General features: G+C 30.3%; 1 protein-coding gene across 1 annotated transcript in view; it reads right to left on the bottom strand.

Annotated features, from left to right (window-relative positions):
• Positions 1-15101, bottom strand: part of LOC113523572 (uncharacterized) — a 97246-nt gene extending 82145 nt beyond the window's left edge. The window contains exon 1 of the mRNA XM_026909564.3: positions 14818-15101. Within this exon, the coding sequence (XP_026765365.2) occupies positions 14818-14899 (82 nt within the window). The 5' untranslated portion in view covers positions 14900-15101. The remainder of the gene's footprint in view (positions 1-14817) is intronic.
• Between the last annotated feature and the right edge of the window lie 1263 nt (positions 15102-16364).

Below are 16364 nucleotides of genomic sequence, written 5' to 3'. Positions count from 1 at the left end.
GAGTGACTGTTTTATGTGTATTGTGGGGCCGTTCCTTGTGTCAGTCGGTGGAAATTGCCTGTGTTCAGTCGTGGGTTGGTGATGGTTGAGACGATGATGATGATGAAATATTTGTATTTATTACACTATTACAGTGTTGGTTTGGAATATCTGTTCATACTTAACGCTTCATGGTGAAGTGTTTTTATACCATTACTCGGTCGACCAGATTAATGATTCTTAGTCTATATTTGATTATCCATGACTACATGTGGGGATTTGTTTTACACCAGATGTACAAAGAGACAGCTTAACTGTTGCAAGTGATATTATGTGAATGTAATACTTTTAATACATTATTAATTGTGTTACTAAATAAATTCATGTGACTGTGGGGTGTTTATGGTAAACAAGCCTGTATTGTTTAAATAGATATTTTGTCTTGATTTATTATAAACTTTAATATTGATTTTGTTGTAGTAAGCAAGCTGATAATAACAATTCTGTGTGTATTACTGATTACTAATAATATTTAATTATGCTGATATTATAGGTGTGGATTTATTTCCTAATGGTAATAAAAGTACTGAAAGATTCTCTGACTATAGTTGCTCTTGACTAGGTGTGGGGTTCGGTATGAAATTGGTACTGTATGACACTTGTGAAGCTATGTATTTTACTCATATTTAGAAAGGAAGTTGTCCTGGCGATAAGGTTTGTATGTGTGTTGTTTGTTCATGTTATATTGACTAGACAAGTTCAGACAGGGTTAATATTAGTGAATATTTACTGGATTTATATTTAATATACATATTTTGAATATTTATGGGAATAGAATGGAGATATACAAGTAGTAAAATATAATATTAGTATTTTATAAATTTCATTATCGAGTTAGTTGTATATGTTGGGCTGTATCCAAGGAGATATGAACCTATTAATATCAAGTTAGGACAATTACTTTAAATATTAATAAAGCAAACACTAACACTGATTATTCACTTCTTTAATAAATTTACATTGGAGTTTAGAAATCAAATAGATAGCATATTGGGAAAATCTTCACCACACATGTATTTGAGGAATGTTCTTGATAATTAGTACTGTATGTATATATTATTGCAAGTACAATTGCAATAAGAATGTTAAACTTCTAATCTTCTGTTCATTCTTGAATTTGAAAGTAAGCTTGGCTACTGATATGAATATAAAACTGCAGCATTACTGGATACTATTAATTATTTCTGGTGTAAACCATGATTATTTATGTCACTGATAATTTAGTTGTATATTACGGTTGATATATGATGATTTTATATTTAATTATATTAAACAAATACAAATAAACAAACTTGCTAGTATTTGTTACGTTGACAGTTGTGATAGATAACCAAAATTCAATTCAATACATCAATACGTCATTCAATACGTCATTAATGTGACAGATGTCAAACAAAAGGAGATTATACACGTTATGATTCTATATCTAAGTCTATAGAAAATTTATATAATTTTCTGTTATTTTATAATAACTGTAGGGGAAATATTGGAATTATTTATATGAGAAATTTTACTTAAATGATATGATAATTATTTAAAGACCTAATTTCTTAGGGATTTAATCATGATGATTTAAACACTAAAACACTTGTTTATCTGAGAAATCCTCTTAGTAAATAGGTTTACTAAGACACTAAAAGGAAGTAGATATAGTATAACTATAGTACAGCTACAATAATTGTATGGGACTTACTGTCCTTTCTATACAAATATATATTTAATCTATATCTTTCATATTATTATGCAATATATTGCCTCTACTACTACAACATACACAAATAGGACTTATTGTCCTTCCTATATACCTATATATAATAATTGACCTGGCACTTTAATGTGTAATTTATCAGTACTTATGACAACAACCAATTAGGACTTATAGTCCTCTCTATAAAGCTACATAATTATTTAATCTGATTATTTCACTATGTGATTAATCAAACCTCTACAAATATTACAAAAGATCTCTATTACTCTCAACACAATAATAGCTTGTTGGACTTAGTGTCCTCAAACTTATAGAAAACCCAACTGGTTATTTCACGAGACGTTGTTAACTTGTGATTAATCAGTGTCTTTTAGAGGACTTACAGTTCCTTTAGATATATCTCTCTAAATAAATAATTGGTTAATTCACAATGTGGTTAATCAACAATAATAATATTAAATATAATTGACTGGACTTATAGTTCATTCAATAGCACTCATTACTTTTAGTAGCTCTCGACCTATGGGTTGGACTACTCGTTCTTAGGCTCTGGCCTAATTAACAAATGTAACTTGAACCTTGAGTATTCTTGGTATTAAGTAAATAATATTAAATTGACAATGCTATGTTATGATATAGCAATTATCAACATTATATGGCTTGGCCAATTCCAGGGTGTGGAAGGTATCCCCTATCACACAAATCTTCATCTTTATCGGACTGTCTTCACAGGTGATCTCTAATGTCACATTATAGGGCCGAAGGGTTATGTCCCAACAAAGTAAGTTCTGGTGTCTGGGTGATCTCGCTTCTTGGTCTGATCTCTTGTGGAGCCGAAGGGAAACCCCCATTGAGTAAGCTCGTAACAGGGTGACGCTGGGAAACAGTTTCGTACTGTTAGTGGGTGATCTCTATGTCGCCATATAGGACTGAAAGGGTCATCGCCCATGAGTAAGCTCTCGTGTCGGAGTGATCCTGGGATTTCAGTTCCGATCCGTTTGCCTCTGGCAAACACTAATTTATACTGGAAGCATCGTGGGGCTGGTGGAGCCACTGTAATGTTGAAGTAAATGTACTTATGTTTGGTTTGGAACTGAGAATACTCATTCCCTTATTACCATCAGAGTGCATTAATAAATAGTAATACCCTTCCCTACCTTTTTGGAGGAAGAGTTATAGATAGTTGGAAAGTCTTCCACTGGTCCGGGCGTGTGAGGGGCCCGACCGCTCCCCCATTTTTTTATTATTACAGTTATTCTGTAATTTACTATTAAATTAATATATTATATTCTAACTTCCTAGTTACATGAATTATGAGTATAATTCATTAATTATTCTTAATCTTTAAATATTTATCAATCATCTTCATTATTTAACTCCTATCATATACCAATTAAAGAACTTTTTGGTTATTACACACACAACGGGTCCTACATTACTAGACGATCACACATTTATTTATCTGGCCAGATGATCAAGTGTTCTACTAAAGATCTGTTCAATATTATGTGTTTATTGTAAGGTTTTTTAAGATTCATAAAATGTTTAGGGTGTATAAGGTAATATAGGTATGGGCTATATTGAGGGTGTTAGGCCTTTCTTTAGGGTAGATTTTCATTATATTTTCATAGATTTCATTAGGTAAAGCCTTCGTAGGCTTTTCTTAGGCTTTGTAGGTTTTCCATGTGTAGGTTTAGTTTTGAGGGTAGTTATATTATATAAGGGGTGACACATAGGGTGCAAAGGGGGGGACCATCACAAAGAGTGAAGCTTTATCTCCGAAAAATCCGATTTAATCATATAAGCACTACCAAATGGTAAAAGCTGTAAGTTTGAACTTTCATATATTTTAGCGTAGTTTTATTATTAGCTACGAATAAATATACTCAATATATTGAGTTGTTATACAAACATAAGCGTATTGTAGTACTGTAGATAAGAATCCTATATAGAAAATTCTTTTTTTTTATACAACTTAGAATGGCAAACAAGCTGACGGCCCACCTGATGGAAAGTGATAACCGTCGCCTATATACATGAGCAGTACCATGGACATAACAGAGCATACTGTTTTGCCCATGATTCCCCCCATGCGTTGCCATTCCTGAGGACTCAGGTGTTATTCCTCTGTACCCAGTAAATTCACGCCATATCCCACCCTTCAAACCGAAACACAGCCATGCAAACACAACTGCTTCACGGTAGAAACACGAATGGGACAGAGGTACCCAAGTAATCGACTTTTGTACAAAGTCTCCCTCTGGTTCACAAGAAAGCCAAAACAGTTCTTAAAGAAAATCAAGTATAATTAATTTAAAACGATATAAGTGACTTTTACGACGTTTATAATAATTTCAGAAGCCTTTTAAGGCCCAAGTTAGTTATAGTATTTAGATTTAGTTCTGACCATGTCCCATCCAAAAGATTTTATCACTAAATGGGACGTAAATTGTACATACTATAATAAAATAGAAGACTCATCCGCTGCATCTATATTCAGATCTTCCTGAGTAGCTGAGGTTTCTGAAAACCTCAACTACTCACCACTAGGATCTGGTAGAAATTTGTCCTAAACTGCGATAGATAGTAGAAGGCTGCCATCTAAGAATATTTTTTCTTCACCAACTGTTAGTTGTTCGAGGTGTGTTCAATCTATTGCCTCTTTATCTTGCTGATACATCATAGGTTAAATTTGAGGAACTCGTTTTCATCGTTACTTGCCTAAATGGATACTTTTCACTGCCCAGCTAAAGTGATTTATGATTACTGATAACGATGTTACTAAAGGAAATTACAGAGTAGGATTTTGTATTTAAGGGATTATTGTAGAGCAATTATTGGACTAATATTGTATTTTGTTGGTTTATAATAACTTATTTTACGACTATTTACTGGGTACAGAGGAATAACACTTGAGTCCTCAGGAATGGCAACGCATGGGGGGTATCATGGACGAAGCAGTATACTCTGTTATGTTCATGGTATTGCTTATGTCTATAGGCAACGGTTACCACTTTCCATCAGGTGGGCCGTCAGCTTGTATGCCATTCAAAGTTGTATAAAAAAAATATAAAAAAGACTATGTAGATAATATAAAGGACGAAAAACAATTGTATTATAATTGGAGTATTGTAAATGAGAATAGATTAAAAAAAAGAAACAAACTTGTAGAAAATAGTACAGTGTGAAGTGTTTTTTTTTTATTGCTACGTCAGGTCATAGTAATTCGAGTGGGCCTCGGTCATGAATTTTTACTGCTTATTATACTTAAGAAACATTTGTTAGTAATTATCTGTATAAAAAAAAATCTATTGCTGTATTTATGTAAGTGTATTGCTTCAGAAATCTACCAGTGCAGCCGGCACCTACTTAGCTGATTCTTTTTTTGTGTTTATAATTGTCTGGACAAGGTTGGTATGAAATAAAATATACTTACATATATAAAGAATATATGAAGTGTAATACTTTTTAGTACAATATATTAATGAATTAATATTTTGAGAGCAACATTTAACCAGGCGTCCGGGATCTTAGTTGCGGAGCTTGATCTGATTTTAACCGTTTAGAACAAAGGACATCTCAAAAACATTATTCTCCTCTCTTTGTCAGTTAAAAATTTTGCATAATTAATTAATATTTTACTTTAAGGCTTGAAAACCCAAAAAAGTAAGGTCGTAAATAACTAAAAACGCATTTAATTAAAAGTACACAACATAAAAAGCTTTGAAATTTATTAACAATGGTAAAGTTAGAATTTTGTATAAGCCTGTACTAAATAATTGGTGCCATAAAAACTACAAAGCTTATAAAAAGATATGGCTCCTTCATTACGAATTTAGGTACGTACATAATATTTAGCAGGAGACCTATTATAGTTTATTTAACTTTATTTACAATTGGCTGTCTGCGATTCCGTTCGCGTGCATTATATTAAACTTTTATCACAATTCATTTTGTACAACATTTATTAACATTTTTATAAATTTACGTCCTTAGATTATATAGATAGAGCATCGAGCCTCAAAAATAGGCCAACTGTTTGTCAGCTAATTGTCAAATTAGCTCACTTGTTTTTTCTATCAGTATTCTAAATATTTACGCATAAAATATATCTTGATGTATTATTTAACAAATAAAATGAGTATTTATGCATTAAAAAGATGCAGAATTTATAACACAAAATAAATATAGTAGTTATAAAGGAGTCGCTCATAACTATTTATCACGCAAAATTGACCCGTTTTTCTCGAAGCATTTCTATGGAGACATTCCATCTATATAAACGAAGTTTACGTCATATGTTGTTAAATAATAAAATATAAATTAAAAAAAAAAGCACTGATAAACAGAACGATTAATTTGTCTATTATATATGTATTATGTATACTATATAACGAGCACAGTTATATGTGTCAATAAATAAATAGCATATATGTAATGTAGCAGCCTTCATCAAGCCACCGAACTACTTCGCAGTTTCGCAAGTACTACTCATATGAACAAGTTACCTTGTAGCTAATTTTGTAAAATAAATAAATAAATGTTAAGTAGATTATTAACTGTACTGACACTAAATTGATTAAATTTTCTTTGAGAAATACCAAAAAAATATGCTAGAGCATTTTTTAAATCCTGCTTCACTAAAGAGACTACTCGACAAATCACAGTCATACAGCATCTGAGAAAGATTTAAGATTAACATCAGAACTTAAGATCAAATTATACAATAACTATTTATAACACATAAACAATGAAATTACAGGCCACAGAGTCACACCTTAATCTTCAGGAATGGTAACACATGAAGGATATCATGGGCGATACAATATACTCTGTTATCTTCATGGTAATGTTCATGTCTATAGGCGACGGTTACTACTTTCTATTAGATGGGTGAAGATACGATTTTAGAAGGCATATAACAATATTAAATATTGAAATTATTTAACAAGTATTCTTTGCTTCATAAAAAGAAAAGCAGAGACTAATCGTGCTCAAAATAATAATCTTGTGTTGACAAGCAATAAACAAAATTTTGCTCACCAAAACAACGACGATTTTAACCGTGACACATTTAATATGAATAGATAGGATTCGGTAGGTCAATTATTTATGCTTTGGGCATACATAAATATTGTCGAGTGCAAAAAGTATTATAGAAATTATTATGAAGTGGATCTAATAGTTATAATGCATAATATATACATAAAAATACTAATGAATTGGGAACACGTCACCTTTCTTAATTTGTTCAAAAAAGTAAAACAATAATAAGTATACACAATTGCTGATCAAAACAAAAAGTTGTACCAATTGTAGATATCTAAATTTCCAAACAAATCAACGATTTCACGATACCCGAACAAACATCAAAGGAAATATATGATCAGTTTAGTCAAGTGAATATTATTTTCATTATTATCCAGGGATTGTTGGATCAAATTTCTTTCAAGTTGTAAATAAAGAAGTATTTTTCTCGGGAGCTTTGACGAAAAAAATACACTTCAAAACAGCGGGACGTTAGTTGAAAGATATTCGAAGAATTCGAGATGTAATTTATCTTCTTTATACTTACGCTTTGAAATATATCTATGATTTGATATTGGTAGTGTACCATAATATAAAAACATACGTGTTAAGGTATAAATTTACTGTTTTTATTTACGAATTAACTCTTTGATTTAGAGTAATATTAGTTTTTACTGAGCTATGTTTATTGACAGAGATAAAAAGTAGCCGATATCCGATATTTTTCAACCAAATTTCATAGTAATTGGTTAAGCCATTTTTTTAATGGGTGATAATGGAGTGGTAACCCCGCCTGCGCTATCGGGATACGCTGGCGGGACACCAGTGAAGAATGATAGATGAGCATGAAGTAGCTCATTTGGCCTATAATGACGAATTCAACAAGAATTGTTCACGATGGTTTTCAGGGGAACTACGTGGAGGTCGACCTAATAGGGCATATTGCTAGTAATGGCAATCTCCATTACTAACAATCTTTTTCCCCCCTGGTTAAGCCAATAAAATGCTATAGGGTAACAAGCATACATATTTTTACATAATATTTTATAATGAACTAAAACTACATGCTATGTGGTCCCAGCATAGAATGAGTCACCCTTTCCTTTCTTGTGGATGTCGTAAGAGGCGACTAAGGGTCTTCAATGGAATCTTTAATCGTTGAATGGGCAGAAGCGTCTCTCTTACAATATGACTAAGTTAGTTGGCAACCCACCTGCCAAGCGTGGCAACTACTGAAAAAACTCCCCTTTATTGAGGAGGCCCATAATAAGCTATGGGCTGTTAACGACTGATATTGAAACTAAAACTACATATATTAGTGAATAACCTTTTATTACATATATATAACTATATATATATATATATATATATATATATATATATATATATATATATATATATATATATATATATATATATATATATATATATATATATATATATATTAATATTAAACGACACACAAGTTACGTTGTTATGTACATGCTAAATATTCTACATATCTTCCTACCTTCACATCAAGTTCCTCACGCTGAATATGATTTTTTAAAATAAAAGGAACAGAAGCTTGTTTGCGTATAACCCGCGCTATCTTATTAAGGTGTTCATAGTTTCTACAACACGTAGCAAACCTATGCTAGGGTTTTTGAAATATTTTAAAATGCTTTTTAGAAACACATTGTTACTAAAAATACTTTAAAAGTTTTCAAATTTGTAACGAGAACAATATTTATTTATTAAACTTTACGAACCTTTTATGAGTTGTAAATTGAACCTTCTAGATTTTCGTTATAAATTATTAAAAAGGTCTGTTCAAATTGGAGTAATCGATATTTGTTGGTTTCGTTAAATCTAGTATAAAAGGTAGAAGCGTTTGTAATTTAATAGCTGTACGAATTAAACCAGTTTATTTTACAAGAATATTATTAAATATTTATTTTAAAATAACTAGCCGTGTGTTCCGGTGTAGAATAAATCGCCCTTTCCTTTTCTGTAAGTGTCATAAGAGGTGTCCAAGGGAATTTAATGGTTAAGGAATGTTTTGAGAGGGACGTCTTCTTAAAACAGCACCAAAGTCCAACTGCGGTTGTTAAACCTCCTACCAAATGTGGCAGCTACTGGCTAAATGTTTATGGGGAAGCACTGTGTTCAGCAGTGACAAATTAACGAATAGTATGGTATAGTATGATATTCTACAAAAGCTACATTAATTACTAAATAAGTAATTTACAATAGAAAAAAAAAAGTAATCTTAATTCTGTTTTAATAATAATGCATATTTATAGAAATTTCATATAATTAGGTAACTATGAAAGCACTATGTTTTGTTTTCCGATATTTTTTTTAATTACATCCAGAAGTATATATTTCAGAATTACCAAATTTGAAATCATCTTCACTACAGTATGTAAGATAAAGTCGCAGATTTTTTGTTCTTGCTAGAATGCATGATTAAGCGAGTACTTTATAATATGTATAATAATTATAACTAGTTTGAAAGATTGACTAAAGTCCTTTAGTCACCTTTTTTTCGGTCACGTCAAAGTTTTTCGTATTCAATAATAGTGGAATAGAAACTTTTTATAGTAAAAATGTTACTCTTATAAAATTAAAACAAATAATTCACCAGTCTGTTACCTTTATTGATACTATATTCAAAGCCTGACTCTTATTTACACCAATACCAATTTATATGTTAAATGTACATTAAGTATACATTATATTTTAATGTAAGAATACCCGATTTAATAAATCGAGAATGCTTGACTAAACTAGTCGCCTAAACTAGTCGACTAGACTAGTCGAGCATTCTCAACTCAAATACACGTAAGATAATCGAGGTGTTACTACATTAAAATACCAATTTCTCTATCAATAACCAATTTGATTTCTCCCTTAGCCAAATTAAGCTTTGAAACTCCTAGCTTTTAACACAATCATAACTAATAAACAGTTCAGTGAATTCATATCGGTAAATATTGATACAGAATCCCATAGTTCAATCAATTGGAAATTATAGGCAGTTCGCGTTGCTCGTATAACATTTGTTGAATTTTAGGTTTATTACTATTAAAATTTCGATCGACCTAATACAGTGAAACGGTCAACTCATGTACACGAATTCAGTTCATTAAATTTAATAATCCAAGAGTTACCTTTAATTTAAATTATTAATCCCCAAAATTCAAAGTGTATTATATCTAGTCAATGATATTTTACTGAAAAACTTTAGAAAAATATATACGAAATTGCTGTTAAATTAATAATACTATTTGCTATTCAAAATTGTATAAAAAAAAATCAATAAAATTAATCATCATCATCAATTCAACCGTTAACTGTTCATTGAACAACATAAACCTCTCCCATAGGTTATCATAAGGAACGGTCCTGAGTCACCTCCATCCACCGACTCCCTGCATGCTTTTCAAACCATCGCTTCTTCTAGCGAGGAGTCATCCTACACAGCATTTGCCTGTCAGGGCCCTACTCGAGAATCTTTTTTCTCTACGGGTTATCGGTTCTTCGAGATATGTGACCAGCCCGTTGCCACTTCAGCTTATTTATCATTTCAGCTATATCAATCTCGCCGGTTTTTCTGCGGATATCCTCATTTCGGATTATATTATGCAAAGAAACTCCGAGCATAGCTCTCTTCATGGCTCGTTGAGTAACTTGTAGCTTTTGATCATATTATCATATTGAATATTAATAATACATATGATTATGCTGGTAATGATGACGGACGAGGTCTAAGATGACGTGTGTTTTTTGTATTAGATTAAATCATGCAAGATTTCAGATGTTTGAAAATAATAGGTTTTTTTAGACTACACATAATGTATAATATTTATTTACTTATTTATTTAAACTCAATGCACAATTGTATAAGTGTATAAGTAAGGCAAGCAGAAAATTAAGTTGACAATAGTTGACGAACCATAACGCTAATGATCAGAAAATCAGATAAGACAGATAAAGCATAAGAAAAGAATAAAGGCAAAAAAAAGTTATTTAAAAAAATATGTGTTTAATGCTTAAGCAATAAACTTTATTAACTATATCAGTAACAAAGAAAAAATAAACGGATATACTCCAAAACACATAAGTATGATTCTATATTTAAAATACAAGATGAATTATTAAGACCAGATTACAATAATTGGTCGGATTAAACATCGAACAAAGGACTTTAATTGCGGTGAAGCAATGTTCAATACTTTAGGGAGGATGGCAAACTAGTTCTAATTTCACAATTTGCATAGCACCGTCTCTGTAGATATAAACCGTGTTCGTCTACTTACGTATACCTACAATTATTGGATAAAGTTTATCCAAAATTAAATAACACAAAGGAAAATGTTTATGCAAATAGACTTAGCAATCCGTTTTATATGGAATCAAAAAAGTTTTTACGCAAACGTTTTAAACAGTTTAGATATATTTACAAATTTATATGATCAAATTCAAATCATCTTTGTTCAAATAGAATTGTTTAAAAGCACTTTTAAATTGTCATTTTTGATGTATCTACTGTAGGGTTCGGAAAGTTGTTATCTGCTGAGAAAAACTCATAAGAAACTTTATTGTTAGTCCATCAGTCTGTACTAATATTTTACATTAGAAAGGATTGTTAAGTAAAACTAAATATAAAAGAGGTAAATCATCAAGATTATATCATCATTCTTGTTACGTTTACAAAATAGATATGAATTGCCAACGCAAGGGTATTCATTTTGGCATACGAGTATCTCTTTTTTCATCAAATTTAAAACAAAAGTTTAAATCTATTATTAGATATTACTGCAAATTATTTTTGGAAGTATTAATGTAAATTTGAATTAAGTAAAATGATAATGGAATAATTAAAAGTTAACGAGTTGTTTCTAGTTAAAAATAATTAATATTTACATAATATGAAATATAAAAAATTATTATTCTTTTATTTTTTTATGACAAAATGACCTAAGAAAATAGCTATTAACAGCTTAAAAAAAACAATTAGAGAAATGTGAACTAAAAGTTTAATAATAATTTGTCATTGTTAGAATCTATAGTTTTAGACAAATACTTAATATGTTCATAACAATACTAAATAATAAAGATAAAAGTTCTAACTTAATCAAATAATGTCCCAAACTTGTCCGAGATGTGACAAAGATAAACATAATTCAATTAGTGATACTAAAAAAGGAACGTGACAATTACAAAAGCGTGAACATGAGCATTCCCATGCTAGTGTTTTAGTACAATATACAATATATTATTAGTACAATATATTTTAAGACACACTAATTATGAACCTTGTTATTGTTTTATTGTTAAAAATTTCGTAAGCACATATTATATTTTAATGTAACAACTACCGGTTTAACTTACGTGTAATTAGATCGAAAAAACTCGACAAGTTTCGAAATCAATTCGTGATCCTCAATCATGAGTGACTGTGACTTGTTATTATTGATCGAATGGAAAAATATTCTGTTAATAACGATTATTACAGGATGGCAGCATATAATCATTATATGAACAACAAATAACAATATCTACTGCACGCAACAAACATTACAAAGTTATACATATATAAAAAAACCCATGAGATATTCTTAATGGTTTTTACACGTACGTAATAGCTGATAATATGTAGGTATTGTTAACGGTAATATATTACATACTCGAACAATTATCGTTTTATGTTTGCTTTATTTTTTTTTTTTTTTTATCGAAATCATCATAATTCTGTAAACGATTATATTTTTCAAGTATATGTTAGTCGATATTTTTAACTATTTGAGACACGAATTTTAATGGTAAATCTATTAAAACTGATTTATGTAGTATATACCTACAGGAAAAAGTCGGAAAATTTAGTACTCTTCATTTGGTATATATTGGTTAGTTAATAATATTAAATAAAAGATCTTATAAATAGTCCATACAAAAGAAAATTCAAGAAAGATACAGATGGCTCAGGTTCTTTCCTTATGGAAATCCATGGGGAGGTCTAAGTTAAGCAGTGGATAAATAATGGCAGAGACGATGAAAGGAGCATTATATATTATTATTGAAAATAATTAGGTAAATACATTAAAATAAAATTCTTGTAATAATAAAGTAAGAATAGAGTATATCATTAGTCTTTGTAATTCCTAAAATGTTGTAAGACAACAATGTGCATAAACACCAGTGTAAGAAAGGAAACCTCGAAATTAATAAAGTAAGAATAGAGTATATCATTAGTCTTTGTAATTCCTAAAATGTTGTAAGACAACAAAGTGCATAATACCAGTGTAAGAAAGGAAACCTCGAAATAAGACTATACTAGATACCAAATATATTATTGTAATAAAATAAATAAGCTGGCAATTGATCGATCGATTTGACTTAACTGAACAGTCTTATATTAATTTCTATTCAACAAAAATACCTATAAGATCTACCAGCAACTCGTTAAGTATAATCGAAAAAGAATAATAGTTTAATATTTCTGGTAAAACAAAACTGAGTTTAGTTAGGAAGAAATGAAACATAATGATGATTAGTTAAAAAAAAACTTTTATTCCGTTCATACGCCGCTAAATAAATAATTTGTTACTTTGATTTTTTCTCATGAATAAATTATATTAAGAATAGTTCAAAAGTTTCTTTCATAGAGCGTAAGTCTTGTAATTTTGAAACTTTCATAGAAGTTAAACATCATAAATATTTCATATATTAATTTTGTTTATTCAAATTCAAAATAAAACCGTTTATAAACCATTTATAAATAATTCTGTCCTTAAATATTTTTCTTATGAGTAAATCTTCAAGATTAGTAGTATTTTTAAAGTTTCTTTTTTTAATAAAATAAATTAGAAAAAAATATAGAAATGATAAATAATGTATGATAAACATAATTTATAATTTTAGTATATTGAAATAATATTTTAAAATAAATTTACGAAACCTAAAATTTTAATTTAAAAAATGAACTATTTAATAAAAATACCAGTCTGAACTTAATCTTCTAGCTAATGTATTTAAAGAAAACTTGGATCCTGGTCCACTTTTCACAGATTTGTTTTAATTGATATCGAAAATCAAAAACTATCTTGATTAAAGCAGTTGTCCAATAAAAAAACATTGACCATCTGTTTGAGAGTTACGATAGCATTGATACAGAAACAAATACAGTGGCTGTTTATTTATTCCCCCATCTGAGACTTCAAAGACTTCAATCTTATAATATCTTTTTTGCGTCTAGAGTCACTTAGCTTATTACTAAGTATGCCCTGTATGCCATTAAAAAATAACAACATTTATAAATATGTTTATTTTCATTAATATTAAAGTTCTATGAAGAAATATTTTTAAAATCATATTTATAATAATATAATATCGGTAACTTGATTATTTTTTGTTTACATTTTATCACCTATGTAATAATTTATTGCTTACGATTTTGGTTACCTAAAAATTATAGTTCTTATTTAATTTGGTTAATTCGACATACGTACATAGTTCAAATGAAATAAATACACAGTTCATCTAATTTTCGATACATAAAGTATTTGCAATGTTGATAATGAATGGTATATCATACCAATTTTCCGTAAAATCGGTTCAGCTTTTTTTACACGATGCTCTAAAACCATAAAATACTAAGTCAATTTCCTACTCAACCATTAATATATTTAAGAATTAATTACAAGATATTTTTGTAAAATAAAATAATTAGAATCCAACAATATTATTATGAATAAAATTATAATACTTTTTATTTTATTCAACACATTTTAAATTAAATATAAAGTTATTTTCATAATATTAAAAATAAGTTAAAACAATAATAAGTCGGAGGGATTTTGTCCATTATTAAAAATATTAAACATAAGTGATTAACAACCAGCACACCGGCGTTCAACTTAAAAAAGGCATATTATTATGGAAGTTAACCGAAAGAAGGTCAGAACGATGTAACACAACGGTCGTACCAATCGAACCGTATCGAAAGGTCCCTCGCCCCTTACGTACAATTTAACCCTTAAAACATTAGAACTTACCGTTAAAACAGCTGAACATCCACAGTAACGTGGTGCATAGGTGCGTGATAAGCACACGCTTGACTTCCCACCGCCGCACCATCTCACCGGTATCATCGAAACAACATCCCACTAAACCAATTTATAAACCACCCCTCTGAGGACACTTATTATCAGCGATCTACAGAATTTCACCCTGAGGCTATTATCGAGTGACGTAACATAAAGTTCCCTCATTTGCGTATCGAGAGACGTCCGCTCGCGACGACGCGTCCCGTACAACTGAACTCCACTGCACGAGGGTAAAGGCTTTTGGGGGTCGCGACGGGAGGGGTATCAACTGTTTTGTGTCCTCACACAGCTATTTCCCTCCAGAGTGGGGACCACGTGCCGTGTTTAGTCAATTTTCGACTGAATGGCCGCTAGGGTTATTTGTATTTTTATTGTTGTCGTTAAACGAAACATCATTAGAAGCTATGGTAGTACCCTGTTGATTGCCTACTTCTGTTAATACATGTATAATTGAAGTGCCGTAAACCATTTTTAATTTGAGTTCGCTTTTATCGTGTCCTCTTACTTCCGATTAATTTTCGTCAAATATAATGAATATTCCCGTTTTTTAGTAAATGAATTGAGGACTCGATAAGATCTGTGTTTTCATGTTTAGCTCTAAGGATAATTGACTCTTTTGCAACCAACTTAAAAAAAGGTTGATTTTTTTATATTTGTTACCTCATAAGCTCGTCAGTTATAAATCGATTTAGAAACTTCCTTATTCTTAACTGAAAGAATATACTTACAGATAGGTCTCATAGAATTTTTATTAAAACCGTTCAATACTTTAGTTTTTTAATCAAAATAACTGGTTTTGTCGCAAATGAGATTTTTGTTTTTTTTTTTTTTTGTAAAACAATCTCATTTATTTTTAACATAAGGAGCAAACGAGCCATATGCTTGTTTGCTCCCTACCCTACCCTACCGATTTGATAGTAAGTGTTTACCGCCACCTAAAGGTACCTGCAACATCAGAGAAATTGCAAATGTGTTGGCGGCTTTTTACGAAAGAATATGCTCTATACATGAAGGTCGACGCCCTTTATTTTAATCTTTACTCCTCCTCAGATAGAAATAAAAGAAAAACATAGGAAACACTGTGTCGATTTTATAACGATAACGTCTTCAAATACCGCGAAACTCGTATTAAAGTTGTCGGCGATGTGCGAACTTTGCTCGATCTGATGCTGGCCCCGTCCCGATATCGGGAGTTTTAGCTGAAAGTCAACTGGTAACCGGAATGGTACTATAAGGTTTTACTACGCGATTTGTGAACTTCTATCAGTACATAAAAGTGTGACACGATTTACATAAGTTACAACTTAACCCACTGTTGTTTTGTTTATTTTTGATATTTTACTTTTTATCTTCTATTGAAATAGTACGTATTCCTTTAAAACCCTGAAGGGAGTGATATCAACTTATGGTTTCTATCGAAGCTTGTCGTATATTTTATATAAATTTAATCTAATCTACTATGATTTCACACTTACTTGATTTATTCTAATATACAT

Source organism: Galleria mellonella, unplaced genomic scaffold, assembly GCF_026898425.1.
Source record: "Galleria mellonella isolate WM207_F2 unplaced genomic scaffold, CSIRO_AGI_GalMel_v1 utg96, whole genome shotgun sequence".
In the NCBI taxonomy this organism is placed as follows: Eukaryota; Metazoa; Arthropoda; class Insecta; order Lepidoptera; family Pyralidae; genus Galleria; species Galleria mellonella.
This window is presented reverse-complemented; position numbering and strand designations above follow the sequence as displayed.